At 51.9% G+C, this 17,018-nt stretch overlaps 3 protein-coding genes across 4 annotated transcripts; 2 read left to right on the top strand and 1 right to left on the bottom strand.

Annotated features, from left to right (window-relative positions):
* Positions 1-160: 160 nt before the first annotated feature.
* On the top strand, positions 161-4,438 carry SHARPIN (SHANK associated RH domain interactor). 2 transcript variants are annotated; one of them, XM_075549122.1, is made up of 9 exons: positions 161-714; positions 1,597-1,771; positions 3,092-3,226; positions 3,297-3,435; positions 3,509-3,599; positions 3,671-3,824; positions 3,905-4,023; positions 4,103-4,231; positions 4,314-4,438. In XM_075549122.1, the coding sequence occupies exons 1-9, from the start codon at positions 511-513 to the stop codon at positions 4,368-4,370; spliced, it is 1,203 nt and encodes a 400-aa protein (XP_075405237.1). In that variant the 5' UTR covers positions 161-510; the 3' UTR covers positions 4,371-4,438. The 2 variants fall into 2 exon arrangements, with proteins under 2 accessions (XP_075405237.1, XP_075405236.1); XM_075549121.1 differs by having other exon boundaries at positions 165-714; positions 3,294-3,435.
* Positions 4,439-4,948: 510 nt separating this feature from the next.
* Positions 4,949-7,215, bottom strand: CYC1 (cytochrome c1). Its single transcript, XM_075549123.1, has 7 exons — positions 7,055-7,215; positions 6,323-6,519; positions 6,112-6,238; positions 5,864-6,021; positions 5,628-5,788; positions 5,328-5,428; positions 4,949-5,246 (listed from the first exon to the last, which is right to left on the bottom strand). The coding sequence occupies exons 1-7, from the start codon at positions 7,184-7,186 to the stop codon at positions 5,142-5,144; spliced, it is 981 nt and encodes a 326-aa protein (XP_075405238.1). The 5' UTR covers positions 7,187-7,215; the 3' UTR covers positions 4,949-5,141.
* An 8,704-nt stretch (positions 7,216-15,919) lies between these two features.
* Positions 15,920-16,265, top strand: LOC142448618 (small ribosomal subunit protein eS27). The gene has a single exon (XM_075550554.1). It carries the CDS (start codon positions 15,949-15,951, stop codon positions 16,201-16,203), a length of 255 nt encoding a protein of 84 aa, XP_075406669.1. The 5' UTR covers positions 15,920-15,948; the 3' UTR covers positions 16,204-16,265.
* The last annotated feature ends 753 nt before the right edge of the window (positions 16,266-17,018 follow it).

Consider the following 17,018-nt stretch of genomic DNA (forward strand, 5'->3'; position numbering starts at 1 on the left):
CCGCCTTCCTCCCTGGCGCTCATTGGTCATTCCTCGTCCAGTCCGCCCCCTGGCGGCCCATAACCTCTGGGTGCGGCCGATCGCAGACAAAGCGCCGTGTGGGCGGAGCGCGCGGCAACGGAAGGCGGGCAAAACCCCGCCTCAACCCAGCGCCGGCACCTTCCCGCTGCCTGACTGCTGGGTGGGCCGTAGCAAGTTGCGCCGGGCGGAAGCCTGCGCCCGCCGGGCGTATAAGGGGCAGAAACGGCGCCTTCCTGCAGTTAACGGCCTTCTGTAGCCACCCCTGGTCCTTCATCAAGGCTTAGTTCAAATGTTACCACCCCAGGCACGTAGTTGAGGCCTTACTGGGCCAGAACATGGGTGTGCCCATCCTTGGGCAAGACAGGCGGCTGCTCCGTGGGTTCGGGGCCGGAACCTCAGGCTCGTGGTTCTGGTTTCCGGGCGGCGAATGTGCTCAGTCGCCCGGGTCACGGAAACGGGCTCGGAGGGCCAGGACCGGACGGACCGGAGATGGCCCCGCCGGCGGGCGGTGCGGCGGTGGCGGCCGGTTCGGAGGCAGGCACGGCGACAGTGCTCCTGGCCGTCCACGCCACCGTGAGGCCGCTGGGCGCCGCGCCGGACGCCGCGGCGCAGCTGCGTAAGCTGCAGCTCAGTGCGGACCCGGAGCGGCCCGGCCGCTTCCGGCTGGAGTTGCTGAGCGCGGGGCCTGGGGCGGTGAGTGGCGACGGCAGGGCGGAGGCCAGGCTTCTCCGCTGGCCAGGTGTATGCCCTCGAGCAGTTCTTGTCTTGCCGACGCTAGTTCGCCTGTAAAATGGGTATAATATGGTAGCTACCCCTTTTGTGAGGGTTTCCTAAGGTTCAGTGCCTGAAGGGCTCAGAAACCATGGTGGTGGTAGATGTCCAGTCAGTTCCGACTCATAGGAACCCCTTGTACTACAGGAGCACCGCCCAATTCTGCGCCATCCTCACAATTATGTTTGAGCCCTTTGTTGTCTTCACTGTGTTAATCCTCTTGGCGAAGGTCTTCCACTTTTTCGCAGTCCTACTTGGCCAAGCATGATGTCCTTCCACTGACAGTATGTCAAAACAACATGAGATGAAGTCTCGACCTCCCTGATTCGAAGCAGCACTCTAGTTGTACTTTTTCCAAGACAGATTTTTCAGGCAGTTCATGGTACTTTAATATTCTCTGCCAGTACAAGTTAAGCACATCAGTTCTTTAGACCTCCGTGTTCAACGTCTTTCGCACGCATTTGAGGCAACTGAAAGTATCGTGGCTTAGGCCCACCTTATAGCCATTACATTCATGAGGTCTTCAATATCTGACCGTGTCCTGCTGCTATATGTAAGGTTTTCCGTAGCCAATTCTTTGTTAATCTGGAAGCTCTGCTGAAACCTGTTTGCTTGGGTATCTCTGCTTGCATTTGAAATACCAGTGACAAATTTCCAGCATCACATGTCACCATGGTAGGACAGACAAGTGGTGGCAGAGCTGCTTTGGAGCGTGTAAATGACTGTTTTTTTTTTTTTGGTGACCGCTTATTCTGGCAATTGTGGGGCAGGGGGCACACTGAGCCTGGTTTCTCCTCTCCTCAGAGCATTTTGGAGTGGCCCTTGGAGTCTGTTTCCTATACCGTCCGGGGGCCCACCCTGCATGAGTTGCAGCCTCCACCAGGGGTGTCTGAGGCCCTCAGCCTCCACTTCCCTGATCCTCAGGCAGCTCAGCAGTGGGCAGCATTGGTTCAAGAGGCCAGCACTGAGAGCCAGAAGGGTCAGTACCAAAGTGCATTTCCTCTGTTGGGTGTTGATGTGGGTGGGGGCAGGGGGCTTAGGGAGGGGACTTCTGGTGTGTGTGGTTACAGTTGTCCCTGGAGCCATGTTAACATATGCAAGTGCTGGATTTCTGGGCAGTTTAAGTGGAGCACTTGGTGGTTGAGGGGGAGGGCAGGAGGTAGCAGGTATGAGGGGAGTGGAGGGACACTCCCAGGTGGAGTGCTCTGGGCCTTGTCACATCAAGGGGCTAATTGGATTTGGGCCAGAGAGAGGAACTGGGAAAAGTTAAGAGGCAGGCGAACGTCACCAGGAGAGGGCACAGTATGCACAGTGTGACAAGGGGGATGGCCAGAGGCCCAGGCAGCTCAAAGCTGGGGTGGGTATGGAGGGCACTGAGCCCACGTGTACTGGCGCTCCAGACAAGCCTGGCTTCTCAGCCTCAACTCACTCAAGGGCAGGGAGAGCATGGAGAGACATCTGGGATGGTGGGGGACTGAGAATGCTGGGCCACAAGTGTGTGGCAGGAGAGCTCACAGGTGTGCCCAGGGTGAAATGCAAAGGTCAGGGTGCCAAGCACAAAGCCTCAAGGGTGACATGTGGGAGTGCTTGAGGCTCACGGGGTGCACCTCCATTTTAGCCGGTAGATGGCCCCATCACTAGGACCCTTGGGAGGGACCTGGAGGGTCTACTGTGTGGTTATAGGTGTTCCATAGCCAGGACTGTGCTGTGGGCCCCTCCCCATTGAGGCAGGGGTAGGAAAGAGATCTGATGTCCAGTTCAGTAGGGGTCAAGGCACTGGGGCAGCATGCTGTCTGGGGCCTGCTCTCTGTGAAGGTAGGGACGGGGGAGCAGATAGAAGGCAACAGATGGCCCCCGTAGAGCTCCAGTCTGAGGGACAGCCTTGTACCACAGCACTATGTGGGCAGCAGCTTCCCAGCAGCTCTGTGGCCACATAGGCTACAGCATGGAGTAGCTGGGCAGCCTTCCAAATGCAGAGGTGCTCCCTGAGACCATGTCCTTGAGCCACACTTCAGTTCTGGAGTGAAATCACCCCCCCCCCCCCAGGCTGTCCATCAATTTTCAGCTAAATGGTGGGCAGGTGGGCTCCTGAGGGACCCATGAACAGTAGGGGCACCGGAATGGATTCAGGATGGTGTGTGGGAATGCAAGCAATGACATGGAGCCGTGGATTACGGAAAACCTTCACATTCACAAATGAAAGTGAAGAAACAAAACACGATGACAGAACTTAACAAGACAAAAAGGGTGGCTTGGGAAGGTGGGGACCTTCCCCAGTAGCCAGTCTCTTCCTTCCTAGGAGACAGACCCCTCCCTGCCCAGGGCCCCGAGACCTGCCCTTCTTCCCTTCCCGGCCCCCTTGAAGGCCCCACAGACACGGCCCCCCAGCCTGATGCAGACACTACCTGGAGCCCTGGAGCCCTGATGGAAAAAGGTAAGGGCAGGGGCTGCGGGAGGCGGGCATCAGTCAGAGCCTGGCAGTGACGTGGCCTTCTCCTCAGAAGAGCTGGTGGGGCACCTGGCCCAAGCCATTGCTGATGGGGATGAGAAGGGTGCAGCCCAAGCAGCTGCAGTCCTAGCCCAGCGCAAGGTGGCCCTCAGCATCAGATTCCAGGAGACTTGCTTGCCACCTGGCCCCATCAGGTAAGGCCTGACCTGTGCTTCCCATGGGCCTGCCTATTTCCCTGGCTTGTCCCCGACCCACATTTTGGCCCAGGCTGCAGGTCACAGTTGAGGACGCCGCCTCCTCGGCCCATGTCACCCTGCAGGTCCACCCCCATTCTACTGTAGCAGCCTTGCAGGAACAGGTGAGCACTGCTCTGGGGGCCACAGTGGGGATGGGGCAGCATGACACTGCCCTGGCCGACCTCTGTTGCAGGTCTTCTCTGAGCTTGGCTTCCCGCCGGCAGTGCAGCGTTGGGTCATCGGGCGGTGCCTGTGTGTGCCAGAGCGCAGCCTCACCTCCTATGGGGTGCAGCATGATGGGGACCCTGCCTTCCTCTATCTGCTCTCAGCCCCCATTGAAGGCCCAGGTCAGCCCTGAGGTGGGCGGCTGGATGAGGAAAGAGGGATGTGCCCAAGCTGACCCTGAGCCTCACCCATTTTGCCATAGGATGTAGGCCCAGGTGGCCCCTGAAGACAGATGAAGAGCCTGGCCGCCGGCTTCCCCAGTCACTGGGGCTGCCCCATACCCTCCAGGCCCCCAGCTCCAGTCTTCCTAGCCCGCTGCAGGTGGGCCGGGACGCAGAAGGGAAGAGGGCTCTGCTGGCCCTGGGAGGAGGCGGAAGCAGCAACCTTACTGTCCCCACAGCCTGGCTGGTCCTGCCCAACCTGCACCTTCATCAATGGCCCAAGCCGCCCTGGCTGTGAGATGTGCAGCACTCAAAGACCCTGTACTCGGGGCCCATTTCCTGCAGCCTCCATCCAGCACCCAGCAAAGGTACCACAGGGGCAGAGGCCAGGGGAGGTGGGGGGGGGGGGCAGACAGCAGGACCAGGAGACATGAACCCTGCCTTCCACAGGTCACAAGGAGGGAGGATGGCCCTTCCCTCGCAGGTCTTTCAGGAGACCTCTGCTGACTCAAGGTGACCAGAGCCAAACGGGGGCCCATTGAGCAGAGACATTAAAGATACTTCTGCACCAGTGAGCACCGCCTGTGCTTTGTGGGTGGCTACAGAATGCATGGAGTGCATTGTGGGCTTGGGGCCACTACTACCAGTCAGCAGGGTTCCATGGCTGCTGAGCTATGAGTAGGGGCTCTACCAACTGTGGACCTAGCCTCCACCACTCGCTTCACCCTCAGCCCACCCACCACCCATGATCTCCCACAGGGTCTGCCACTTCCCAAACTGGCTCAACCAGGGTTGGATGTACTGGTGATGCCTGACAGTGAGGGCTTAAAGGCCAAGTGCGTTCCCCTCGCTACCCACAGCTCACCACCAGCAAGTATGACCTGGAGGAGGCCAGGACACTATGGGCACCCTCCTCTGCCTGCCTCCCTTCATAATCACAGTGGCCCGTTTCTCTACCATGGCCATTCTCACACCGGCTACCAGCCACCTGTTAGTGCTGGATGGGCCACAGGAGGGCAAGGCCTTTGGTCCTAGCCCACTCAGGAGCCAAAACTCCATGCACACGGAACCTCCATGCACATATATGTGGAGAAACTTAATTTATTCCCATGACGGAGCCAGAGGGGACTGGAGCTTGAGCCTGGTCTCCCGCCCCCTCCCCTCTTGTCCCAGAGGCAGAGCAGCTGGGTGAGCAGCCTAGCCGAGGCTGTACCAGGCCTATTGTGGCTCCTGGGCACAAGGGCCTGTGCAGGCGATGGCAGCAAGTGTCAAGCAGGATCACTTGGGCGGCCGATAAGCCAACTTTCGACTCTTCAGGACTGACCACTTGTGCCGCTTCATGGCGTATACCAGGGGCAGCAGCAAGCCCATTATCATCAGCATCTAGGGGTATAGGATGGGATTAGAGGGAGGCAGTCAGCCCAACATCTTCTACCTCACCCCGTGTGTTGGCCAGCCGCTCACCTTGAGCCCCATGCGCTTCCGATGGTCATGCTCTGGCTCAGACGCCCAGCGCAAGAAGGTGCACACGTCCTTGGCCACTTGAGACATGGTGGCCGGGGTGCCTGGGCCAAGGACAAGCAGGTAAGGGGTGCCGCCCTTGGAATCCTGCCCAATGCAGGGCAGCCTGAGAGGACAGGACACCCCTTCCCACAGCACCAGGACAGACGGGCCTGGGTCAGGAACAGGGCTGTGCAGTGCCCTCAGACACACAGCACCCAACCAAGGACAGACCCTGCGTGCCACCCCAGGTGGGAGCCTCACCGTCATCAAACTCCAGTACTTCATTATAGATTGGGGGAGCCATGCCAATGGCCTGGCCCGGGAAGTAGGGGTTGAAGTAGAGGCCTTCTCGAAGTGACACTCCAGTGGGTGGCTCGCAGTAGCCCGTGAGCAGGGAGAAGACATAGTCCTCACCACCATGCCTGGGAAGAGACCCACAGCTTATTAGACGGCCCTCTCCCAGCCTCCCCACTTGGGCTCAGGTGGGACAGGCTCACCTTGCTCGCACGACATAACTGAGGTCAGGGGGCAAGGCCCCGTTGTTGGCTGCGCGAGCAGCCTCAGAGTTGGGGTAGGGCTTGGGGAAGTAATCAGACAGCTTCCCAGGCCGCATGAACATCTCCCCATCCTCGTTAGGGCCATCCTGCACCTCCACCTGTGGGTGAGACACTGTCAAAGCCCTGGTTCCTCACAGTGCACAGTACCTCCCCACCCCCACCACCACACACAAGCCCCATCTCCACACCTCCTCTGCCAGAGCCTTGGCTTCCTCCTCTGTGTAGCACACGCCAACCAGGTGGCGGTAAGCCACGTAGTCCATGCTGTGGCAGGAGGAGCACACCTGCTTGTAGACCTGGAAACCCCTCCGGATGCTGCAGGGAGGTGCGGGTCAGCAATTCGAGGATGCCAGCCTCCCAGCCCGCCCACCCCCCAACAACCCCAGGGCAGCCACACACCTGGTGTGGTCCAGGGAGGAGAGGAAGCCCCGGTGAGACCAGGGGTAGCTGGGGGGGTGCAGCTCCAGGTCGCTGGCACTGACAGCAGTGTGCAGAGCCACAGCCAGTCCAGCACCTCCTGCGGCCAACATGCCCAGCGCTGACAGCACCACCTTCCGGCCCCGAGACTGGCCGGGCTTTGACGACAAGGACACTGCCTGCAAGAGCCCAGCTCAGTGCCTGCCAGGCCTGGCCCGATCCATGCGGGGACCTGACGCTCCTCGCACCCACCCCGCCTCGACACTGCTCACCGCCCCCCACAACGCTGCTGACCCCTCGCCCTCAGCGCTCTCGAATCACGGTCTTGGATCCTGGGCCGGGCCTCAGGTCGAAACGATCAAGAGAGACGGGGCCGGCCAAGGTCGCGAGCAGTGGGCCGAGGTCAGGCTGAGGTCACTTGGGTCGCGGGTTGGGTCTGGGCGGCCGGAGGCGGGAGCCGACCCTCCCGGGAATGCTTCGGGTCCGCCCCAGCCTGCCCGCCTGCCGCCCACCGCCCACCGCCCGAACACACTGACCCGTTCCCGGAGGAATGGACGCCCGATGGCCCGGGGGCCGCAAGCATAGCAGGGCCCAGCCAGGGCAGGCGCACCGAGAGCGCTCCCCAGCTGCGCCGTCCCGCGCCCGGAGCCTCCCCGCTGTGACCTTCAGGGGGCTCCGGGGCCAGCTGCCGGGCAGAACCGGCCGCGCGCTAACCTGAGGTGTCCGCAGCGGGAGCTGTCCGGGCCGTGCGCCGCACAGCAAGCCCCGAGCCCGTGCGCCCGGGAGCCCGGCGCCTCGCGGACGCAGTGCCGCCCCGAGCACCGAAGCAGCCGCCGCCGCCGCCATCTTGGCCCTCTTCAGCGCGGCCGCCGCTCCCGTCGGCCCCTGCGCCTCTCGAACTCAAACGTCGCGAGAGTCGGGAGCCGGGGGGGCGGGGGCACGTCCGGGTTGCCACGGCAGGCTCCTCCGCCATGGGAGGCCGCGGCGTCTTCAAGTGTTCTCCCTTTGCGGAAGCTCTAGCCCTGGCGCGACGGCCCGGGATGCGCTTCTCGGTCGCTGCCGAGCGCGAGGGCCGGCCGGCCGGCCCCAGGAGCCGGCCTACCTGCGGACAGCGGGGGCCTCGTCCGGGAGCAGGTTCGCTCCGCGCCAGGCTGAAGCCCAGCCTCGTCTTCGTGATTCCCTAGGCCCCGGGTTAGGCCCGTGGAGAAACGACCCTGCGACCACGCAGGGACCGATTGACACCTTGTCCGGAGCAAAGCAACAGCAAACGGTGACGAAGGGATAGAACGACTGGTATCAGAGCGCTCTGCGACCTCTCGGGGAGTGTCACGAAAACCAGTCTCCTCAGAAGAGCCAGAGGCCCGCATTTTAGCTTTAACCGGACCCGCGCTACTCTCCTGCTCAGGCCACCGCAACTCATAGCGACCCCATAGGAGCTGCCCCGGAAGGTTTCCAAAGATGTCCTGTTTCAGGAGTGGACGTTGGGCTACTGACTGTAGGTGGGTGGTTCAAACCCACCAGACATTCTGAGAAAGAAGGCTGGTTGTGTCCCGTAAAGATATGTAGTATGGAAACCCGATGGCACAGTCCTACAGGTCCGCTGTGAGTTAGAGCCAGCTATGTGGAGGTTGGTTGGGGATTTTAATGGCGATGGACTGCGATGGCTCTTCTGCAGGGCAGCTGGCGAGTTCAGAGGGCTCCTGATCAGCAGTTGTGTTTAAGCACCTTACTACCAGTTCTGGGCAAATAACAGCCATGTTTCAAGTACTATGAATTGCAGTCTCATTCAAAACCAGACTGGGCACCATGCAGCTGATGTGCCTCACAGCCACTTTAAAGGGCAGGGTAGAACTGCCCTGGTACTTTCGAATTGCTGACCCTGTGGTTAGCAACCCAACTCACAATACCACAAGACTCCTCCACTCACCAGTGTTCTCCACTAACTTGATTGGTGGGTTCCCAGGGAGGCCCACTTACAAGGCAGACTCAAGCTTGGTGCTAACAGCCTCCCCCTGAGCCTGCTTGTCCAAGGCAAATGCAGGCAGTGCTTCACCTCCGAGGTTATCAGAGGTACCCCAGCTGTTGGGGTAACAATAAATTACAGAATGTCAAAGATTAGAGGGAAAAGCTAGAGAATGAGACATACCTAGCTTTAGAAAAGACATTCAGAGAATTCTAGGAGGTAACACAGGGATAGATAAAACCCAAGCTGGAGATGGAGAAACCTATGACAGCTCCCCTCTGGCCTGCTCTGAAGTGCTGCACACACAGCGGGAAGGCAGCCTTGCAGACTAGACTACTGGGGGAATGCTAATGGTCAACCCCCACACACACAGCCACTCTGCAAAACCTGGGAGACATTAATTTCTGGTGTTTTAAAAATTTTTTTTCCAGTGAGATGTTGGACAGGGCAAGATATGACAAAATAATTATTTATAAATTACCAAGGGTTCATGAGGGAAGGGGGAGCGGGAAGGGAGGGGAAAAATGAGCTGATGCCAGGGGCTTAGGTGGAGAGCAAATGTTTTGAGGATGAAGGCAATGAATCTACAAATGTGCTTTACACAATTGATATATGTATGGATTGTGATAAGAGTTGTATGAGCCCCTAATAAAACGATTTAAAAACATGTTTTTTTCCAATCCTTAGAGCAGGCGTCCTCAAACTACAGCCCATGGGCCACATGCGGCCCGCCGAGGACATTTATCAGGCCCATCGGGTGTTTTTGTCCCATTTGTTTTTTTACTTCAAAATAAGATATGTGCAGTGTGCATAGGAATTTGTTCATAGTTTTTTAAAAACTATAGTCTGGCTCTCCAACGGGTCTGAGGGACAGTGAACTGGCCCCCTGTTTAAAAAGTGTGAGGACCCCTGCCATAGAGGAACACAGCTAAAGAAGTAGAGATGTCAGTGGCCACATTGAATTAGTTCAGACGCTAAGATGAGAAAAACAGCAAACTGAACTCAATACAAGCAGGAAGGAATAAATTAGAGAAAATCAACAGAAAAGTTGGTTCTTTAAAAACATCAACAAATTTGACAAATCTCTAGCTAGATTGATGAAGAGAAAGATTGGAATGATGACAATCATAAATGAAGGAGACTCTACTACCAACCTTACAAAATAAAAAGATTGTAAGGGAATATTATGAAAAAAATTTTTGCCAAAATTAGAGAACCTAAGTGAAACGGACAAATTATTTGAAAGACACAAACTACCAAAACTGACTCAGAACAAAAAATCTGATGTAGATTAATTACTAGAAGCATAAGCAACAAAGATATCAAATGGAGAACTCTCATGTCAAAGGGCATTATCAAGAAGACAGCACAGTATGTTGCTGTTGGGAAGTGCCATCCAGTAGGTTTTGACTCATGGCAACCCTGTGTCCAACAGAAAACCCTGATGATTCCTGTACCATATCACTCCTGTTCCCATCCCTGGTGTCCGTCCATCCATCTCTTCTGAGTGCCTTCTTTCTTGCTCCCCCTCCACTTTACCAAGCATGATAGCCTTCTCCAAGGACTGGTCTCTTCTGACCAGTAGATCCAAAGTATGTAAGACTTACCATCCTTACCTCTAAGGCGCACTCTGGCCTGACTTCTTCCAAGACATGTCAGTGTGTCCTTTAGCAGCCCATGGAACTTTCAATCTTCTTCTCCAGCACCATTCAAATGCATCCAGTCTTCTGCTATCCTTATTCAACCATCACCTTTCACACGCACATAAGGCAACTGAAAATTCCAAGGCTTGAGCCAGGCAAACCTTAGTCCTCAGAGTAACATCCTTGCTCTTCAATACTCTAAAGAGGCCTTGTGCAGCAGTTACTAAATGCAACACACCTTTTGATCTCTTGACCGCTGCTTCCATGAGCATTGATTGTGGATCCAAGGAAGACAACATCCTGGACAACTTCAATCTTTTCTTCATTTATCATGATGTGACCTATTGGTCCAGTTGTGAGGATTTCGGTTTTCCTTACATCAAGTTGTCATCCACACTGAACATTGCAATCCTGATCTTATCAGCAAATTCTTTAAGCCCTCACTTGGAGTGAGCAAGGTTGTGTCATCTGCATATTGCACCCAGGTTGTTAACAAGCCTTCCTCCAATCCTGATGTCAGGGCTCCTTCAGATAATCCAGCTTCTCTGATTATGTTCTCAGAATACAGATTGCACAATTATGGCGAGAGGATACAACCCAGTCCCACACCTTTCCTGATTTTAAACCATGAAGCATTCCCATGTTCTAGAGGGCTACTGCCTGTGGATGCACATTAACGTTTTACATGAGCACAATAAAGTGTTCTGGAATTTGTGTGGTTACCATAGTTTGTTATGATCCACAAAGTCGAATGCCGTGGCACAGCAATGAAACACAGTGAAACAACATCTTTCTGGTAGTCTGTTTTCAGCCAAGATCCATCTGACAACAGCAATGTTGCTCTACACCCTCTTCTGAATCCAGTCTGAACTTCTGGTAGCTCCTTGTCAATGCACTGCTGCAAACATTGTTGGAGATCTTAAGTAAAAATTTATTTGTATGTGATATCAACTGTCTTGTACTATAATTTGAATATCTTGTTGAGTCATCTTTCTTTGGAATGGGTCCAGTCAGTTGGCCAAAGTAGCTGTCTTCCAGCGTCATCAGCTTGTTGAAACATTTCAGTTGTTAGTCCATCAATTCCTGGAGCCTTGCTTTTGGCTAATGCATTCTGTGCAGCTTGAGCGTTTCCTGTAGCACCATTGGTTCTTGCGCATCTGCTAACTCCTGAAATGGGCTGGGGATTAGGTTTTTTTGGACAGGGACTCCATTTTTTCCATCTTATTTTAATGCTTCCTTCATCATTCAATATTTTCCCTGATCTTTCAAGATTGCAACTCAAGGCTTGGATTTTTTTCTTGAGTTCAGTTTAATATATTCTAAGCAAGTTGTTCCTTTTTGGTTTTGTAACTATAGGTCTTTACACATTTCATAATATTTTTACTTCATCTTCTCCAACTGCCCTTTGAAAATTTTAATTCAGTTTTTTGACTCCACCACTTCTTCCATTTGCTTTAGCTACTCTATGACTCAGAGGAAATTCAGTCTCTTCTGACACCCACTTTGATCTTTCTTTTCAATGACCTTCTTTATGAATGTTCCTGATGTCCTCTCACGGCTCATCAAGTTTTCTGTCATTAGTATTCAATGCAACAACTCTATTCTCGAGATGTTCTTAAAATTCAGGTGGGATAGACTCAAGGTCATACTTTGGCTCTCATGAAGTTGTTTTAATTTTCTTCAGCTTTAACCAACACTTGTGAGTAGTTGATGGTTTGTTCCACAGTCAGTCCCCAGGCTTGGTTTTAGGTACTGATAATTGTATCTTCCCAAAGATGTAGTCAATTTGGCTTCTGTGTATTCCATCTGGAGAAGTCCATGTGTATAGTTATCATTTGTGTTGAAAAAGGTATTTGTTTTAAGTCATTGGTCTTACAAAATTTTGCCATGCGATCTCCATCTTCGTTTATCACTAAATCTATATTTTCAACTACTGTTCCTTCCTGTTTCCACCTTTGCATTCCAATCACTAATAATTATCAATGCATCATGATTATATGTTTGATTCATGTGAGTAAAGTTTCAGGTAAAATTCTTCAATTTCTTCATCATTAGCTTTTGTAGTTAGTTGGTGCATAAATTTGGACAATTGTATTTATTGGATTTCCTTGAAGGGGGATAGATATAGCCCTATCACAGACAGCACTGTATTTAAGAGTGAATTTTGCTAGTTTCAAATTTTCCTAGATTCATACATTGCACTTTCCAAGTTCTGATCATTAGCAGGTTTTTGCAGCTGTGTCTTCTTAGGGTACCTTGAGCCTTGCTCCATCAACAAATGAAGGTCCTGTAGGCTCCACTCCCAGGCTTGATTCCAGTCACCCTGGTCGATTCTGCTCAGAAAAACCAGCTGCTCCTCAGAGACATTCCCAGTGCCCTCCGAGCTGAGGGGCCATCCTTGGCAGTCTCCGACAATATTCTGCTACCATTCATTAGGCCTTCAGTATCTGACAATGTTTTGATTATATTCATAAGGTTTTCTGTGGCTCATGCACCCCAAGTAGGCACCCAATTTCTTCTGGTTTGTTCTCAGAAAGCCTGCTGGAACCTGTTCACTTGGGTGTCCTGCTGGCCTTTGAAATGCCAGCACACAGCTTCCAGCACCACAGCCATGCACAAGGTACCACAGGACAACACACTGACAGACAAGTGGTGGTCCCACACTATGGGAGGGAATACTGGCAAACCAGATATCTGATAAGTATCCAGAATACATAAAGAACTCACCCAATTTGACAATAAAAAGAAACACCAGTAAAAAATGGATTAGATCAATTATAAGATGGGCAAAATATCAGAACAGAACATCACCCAGGGCGATCTGTATGTGGCAAATATGCACATGAGAAAATGCTGCACATCATGTCATTAGAACACTGCAGAGTGGAACAAGGAGGGGCCACCACACACCCCCGTCAGAGTGGCTGAAATCCAGATCACTGGCGACACCAAACGCCAACAAGGATGAGGCGCAGCAGGCTCACCCACTGCTGCTGGGAAGGAAAATGGCCCAGCCATGCGAAGGCCATGGGGCAATTTCTTACAAAAACAGGTGGAGTTCATAAGCCAGCGAGCCTGCTCTCAGCTATTTGCTAGGAGGTCACAGAAGCCTCCACAGGGATGTCCACAGCCTTCTTCTTCAGATGGCCCACCTGGGAGACGCCTATCAGCTGGTGAGTGGGCACCCACCCTGGCACATTCTCACTGGGCAGCATCCCTCAGCTCCAGAGAGAAACGGGCTTACACACCACGAAGATGTGCTCGAAGCTTCCAGCACACGGCCCAGGGGCAGGAGCCCGTCTGCCAAAGCTGCGTCCTGCGAGATCCCACCTGGACCTTCCTGGAGAGCCACCCTGAGAGGGGAAAACAGCAGTGGCCACCAGGGGCTCAGGAGGAAGAAGGGATGACCAGGTGGTACCCAGGGCATTTTTAGGGCTGGGAAACTTCTGTGGGACAGACACTGTGATGGCAAACACGTACACTATGCATTTGCCAGACCCCATAGGACTACATGAGTCAACCCTGAGATAAACTCACATTTTAGTTAACAACATGTCAGTGTGGGCTCATAAACTGTCAAAAATCACAAGAAAGTAAGATGCTGCCCATAACCAGAGTTAGCCTCCGCTGAATCCCTTCTGATTTAGTAAAGGGTTGTGAATAGGCTTGCTAGCAGACAGAACATTGTAGAGTCAACTGTGATAGATATAGTTAGGTTAAAATGTACTACTTTATAATTTGATCTCCTTCTTGACCTGTTTAAAAATCATTTTAGTTAAAAAAAAAAGTGAAGAAATACATGTAGGTTAAACGTCTGGTGAATTCCCTCTGACCACAGATCAGGGATGTGAACAGCCTTGCTATCTTGCAGAATGCATTGGAAAGCAGATTATTGCAGTTGTAGTTATCATAAAACTTAACACCTTATTCCCGCCCAGAGCAGTCATTCCACAGAAAAGACCCTATGGCTGGCCCTACTATGAGACACGACATCCTTCACTGACCGATAGCTCTACAGGGGACAACACTGGAGACACAGTGTGGGAATTACGCCCGATCTGATCCCACCACACCGAGGCAAAACACTAAGGGCGTGCAACAGAACAGCAAGGGGTACAGAGCAATGAAGTCCCCAGGAAATACCAAAAATAGACTTTGGGGCCAGGTCCTGGCGCCCCATCAGACTTGACCGGAAAACACTCCTAAAGGCCAACAAACAGTCCTTGAACTTGCTACAAGCTTTCCTTTTTTGTTGTGTTGTTTTTGTTTTTCATTTGCTTTTTGTTGATGTTATTGTTTTGTTGTATATTGTTGCTTGTGGTTTTGCTCTGTCTTGTTTTTGTGCATGTTATTATCTCCGCAGGTCTGTCTAAATAAGAGGCTGGATGAACAATCTGGAGGAGAAAAGAACAGAACTGATGGTTCCGGGGGGACAGGGGAGAAGGGAAGGTGGGGGGAAAGGTAGTGGTGTTAACAAACCCAGGGACAAGGGAGCAAGTGATCCAAATCCGTGGTGAGGAGGGTGTAGGAGGCCTGATAGTGCATGATCAAGGGTAATGTAACCGAGAGGAATTACTGTAACCCAAATGAAGGCTGAGCATGACAGGGGAACAAGAGTAAAGTAAAAGGAAATAAAGGAAAGAACTAGGAGGAAAAGGGCATTTGTAGAAGTCTAAATAAAGGCATGTACATATGTAAATATATTTATATATGAGGATGGGGAAATAGATTTATGTGCATATATTTATAGGGTTAGTATTAATGTAGCAGATAGACATTGGGCCTCCACTCAAATACTCCCTTGATACAAGAATACTTTGTTCTATTAAACTGGCATTCCATGATGCCCATCTCCCCGACACGGTCGCTGAAGACAAAGCGGGTGCACAAACAAATGTGAAGAAAGCTGATGGAGCCTGGCTATGAAAAGATATAGCATCTAGGGTCTTAAAGACTTGAAGGTAAACAAGCAGCCATCTAGCTCAGAAGCAACAAAGCCCACATGGAAGAAGCACACCAGCCTGTGCGATCACAAGTGCCAAAGGGATCAGTTATCAGGTATCAAAGAACAAAAAATCATATCATTGTGAATGAGGGGAGGGTGCAGGGTGGTGACTCAAAGCCTATCTGTAAGCAACTGGAAATCCCTTTACAGAAAGGTTTCTGGGAGGGACGAGCCAGTCAGGGTGCAGTGTAGCAACAATGAAACATACAACTTTCCTCTAGTTCCTAAAAGCTTTCTCTGACCCCCTCTCCCACTATCATGACTCCTATTCTATCTTACAAATCTGGCTAGACGAGAGGATGGCCACTGGTACAGATAGGAACTGGAAACACAGGGAATCCAGGTCGAATGCTCCCTTCAGGATCAGTGGTGTGAGTGGTGATACACTGGGCGGGTGGGGTAGAGAGGGGGAACCGATGATAAGTATGTACATATCACCTCCGCCCTGGGGGACAGACAACAGAAAAGTGGGTGAAGGGAGACATTGGACAGTGTAAGATATGACAAAGTAATTTCTAAATTATCAAAAGGTTCATGAGGGAGGAGGGGAAATAAGCTGATGCCAGGGGCTTAGAGAGCAAATGTTTTGAGGATGAGGGCAATGAATGTACAAATGTGCTTTATATAGTTGATGTATGTATGGATTGTGATGAGAGTTGTATGAGCCCCCAATAAACTGATTAAACAAAAAAACCATAACACCTCATCATTTGTTCTCCCTCTTGGCCCATTTAAAATTTGTTCTGGTGGTTAACAATTTTTACTTTTGATTGAGGTCTTTCTATTTTGTTATTGTTTTTTAAAATGTTTTTCTGCAGATGAAATCCAGAACAGGCAAATCGATAGAAGCAGTAACTAGATTAATGGTTTATTGAGGGTGTGGCAGGGTGTGGTGTGTGTGAGAAAATGGGGAGCTAATAACAATAAGCACAAGAATGAAGAAACTTCTAAAATTATAGTAAAGACCCTTTCCGGCGCTGACGACCGCTCGGCGATCATGCCTCTCGCAAAGGATCTCCTTCACCCCTCTCCCGAAGAGGAGAAGAGAAAACACAAGAAGAAGCGCCTGGTGCAGAGCCCCAATTCCTACTTCATGGATGTCAAATGCCCAGGCTGCTATAAAATCACCACGGTCTTCAGCCACGCACAAACAGTAGTTTTGTGTGTTGGCTGCTCTACTGTCCTCTGTCAGCCTACAGGAGGAAAAGCAAGGCTCACAGAAGGATGCTCCTTCAGACGGAAGCAGCACTAAAAGGCCCGGAGTCGAGATGAGTGGGAAGCCATTCTAATAAACCCATTTTGGATAAAAAAAAAAAAAAATTATAGTAAAGAATGTACAACTCTTCTCAATATGACTGAACAATTGAATTATATGATTATGTGTCAATAAATCTGCTTGAGGCAAAAGAAATGTGATTTATACAGCAAAAAACAAGAGTCCGATGAGGAGGAGACGCGGGACACGGAGAGGGAGAAGATGTGAAGATGGGATGGTGAGAAAGAGAAGTGTGTATGTCAAAGGTGTAATTGGCGATTGTTGATTTCCTTTCTGGAGAAGGGCTGTGTGGGTAACATGTTTCTTGAGAAAGTACAACCTTCCTGAAAAACTAAAAAAACTACAACCTTCCGGATTCCTCATCCTGCACGCCTAAATATTAGTCTGAGTGGCTTAAAAAAAACCAAGTGGAACCGAAATGAACAAACATCTAAAAACTAAAAGCAAAAGGAACGAAGGTTCTTTGCTGGAAGCAGTGCAGAAAGGAGTCAAGTAGGACAATGTCCTTTCAGAACAAATTTCTGTAACCCCGAGTGCTCTAAAAACCATGGATTCTTAAAAATAAAGGGCTGTAGACATTTCTCTGGGGACACATGGGCGGGCCAAAGCACACAGCAGTGGTCACTGGCCCACTGTCACTGGTCATGCACGCCCAGCAGCAGCTTGTTTCTGAGTCCCTTTGGACTCCGGGGCTGCGGGCAGAGGTGGCCAGTCTCCTCTCTCTCCTGTGCAGCAGCTAGTGGGTCTCAATTGGTTTTGCAGCCCAAGGCTTAACCCACTGTGCCCTGGGT

The sequence above is a fragment of the Tenrec ecaudatus genome, chromosome 5 (genome assembly GCF_050624435.1).
Source record: "Tenrec ecaudatus isolate mTenEca1 chromosome 5, mTenEca1.hap1, whole genome shotgun sequence".
NCBI lineage: Eukaryota > Metazoa > Chordata > Mammalia > Afrosoricida > Tenrecidae > Tenrec > Tenrec ecaudatus.

What these genes read in the sequence shown, in the direction of transcription:
- CYC1 (XM_075549123.1), bottom strand. Translation starts at nt 7,186, where the DNA reads ATGGCGGCGGCGGCGGCTGCTTCGGTGCTCGGGGCGGCACTGCGTCCG. An exon ending in CCAAGGCTCTGGCAGAGGAG is followed by an intron (nt 6,022 to 6,111) that starts GTGTGGAGATGG and finishes TCTCACCCACAG; the next exon opens with GTGGAGGTGCAGGATGGCCC. An exon ending in AGTACTGGAGTTTGATGACG is followed by an intron (nt 5,429 to 5,627) that starts GTGAGGCTCCCA and finishes TCCTTGGCCCAG; the next exon opens with GCACCCCGGCCACCATGTCT.
- SHARPIN (XM_075549121.1), top strand. Translation starts at nt 511, where the DNA reads ATGGCCCCGCCGGCGGGCGGTGCGGCGGTGGCGGCCGGTTCGGAGGCA. An exon ending in TGGAGCCCTGATGGAAAAAG is followed by an intron (nt 3,227 to 3,293) that starts GTAAGGGCAGGG and finishes CCTTCTCCTCAG; the next exon opens with AAGAGCTGGTGGGGCACCTG. An exon ending in CCATCCAGCACCCAGCAAAG is followed by an intron (nt 4,232 to 4,313) that starts GTACCACAGGGG and finishes TGCCTTCCACAG; the next exon opens with GTCACAAGGAGGGAGGATGG.
- LOC142448618 (XM_075550554.1), top strand. Translation starts at nt 15,949, where the DNA reads ATGCCTCTCGCAAAGGATCTCCTTCACCCCTCTCCCGAAGAGGAGAAG.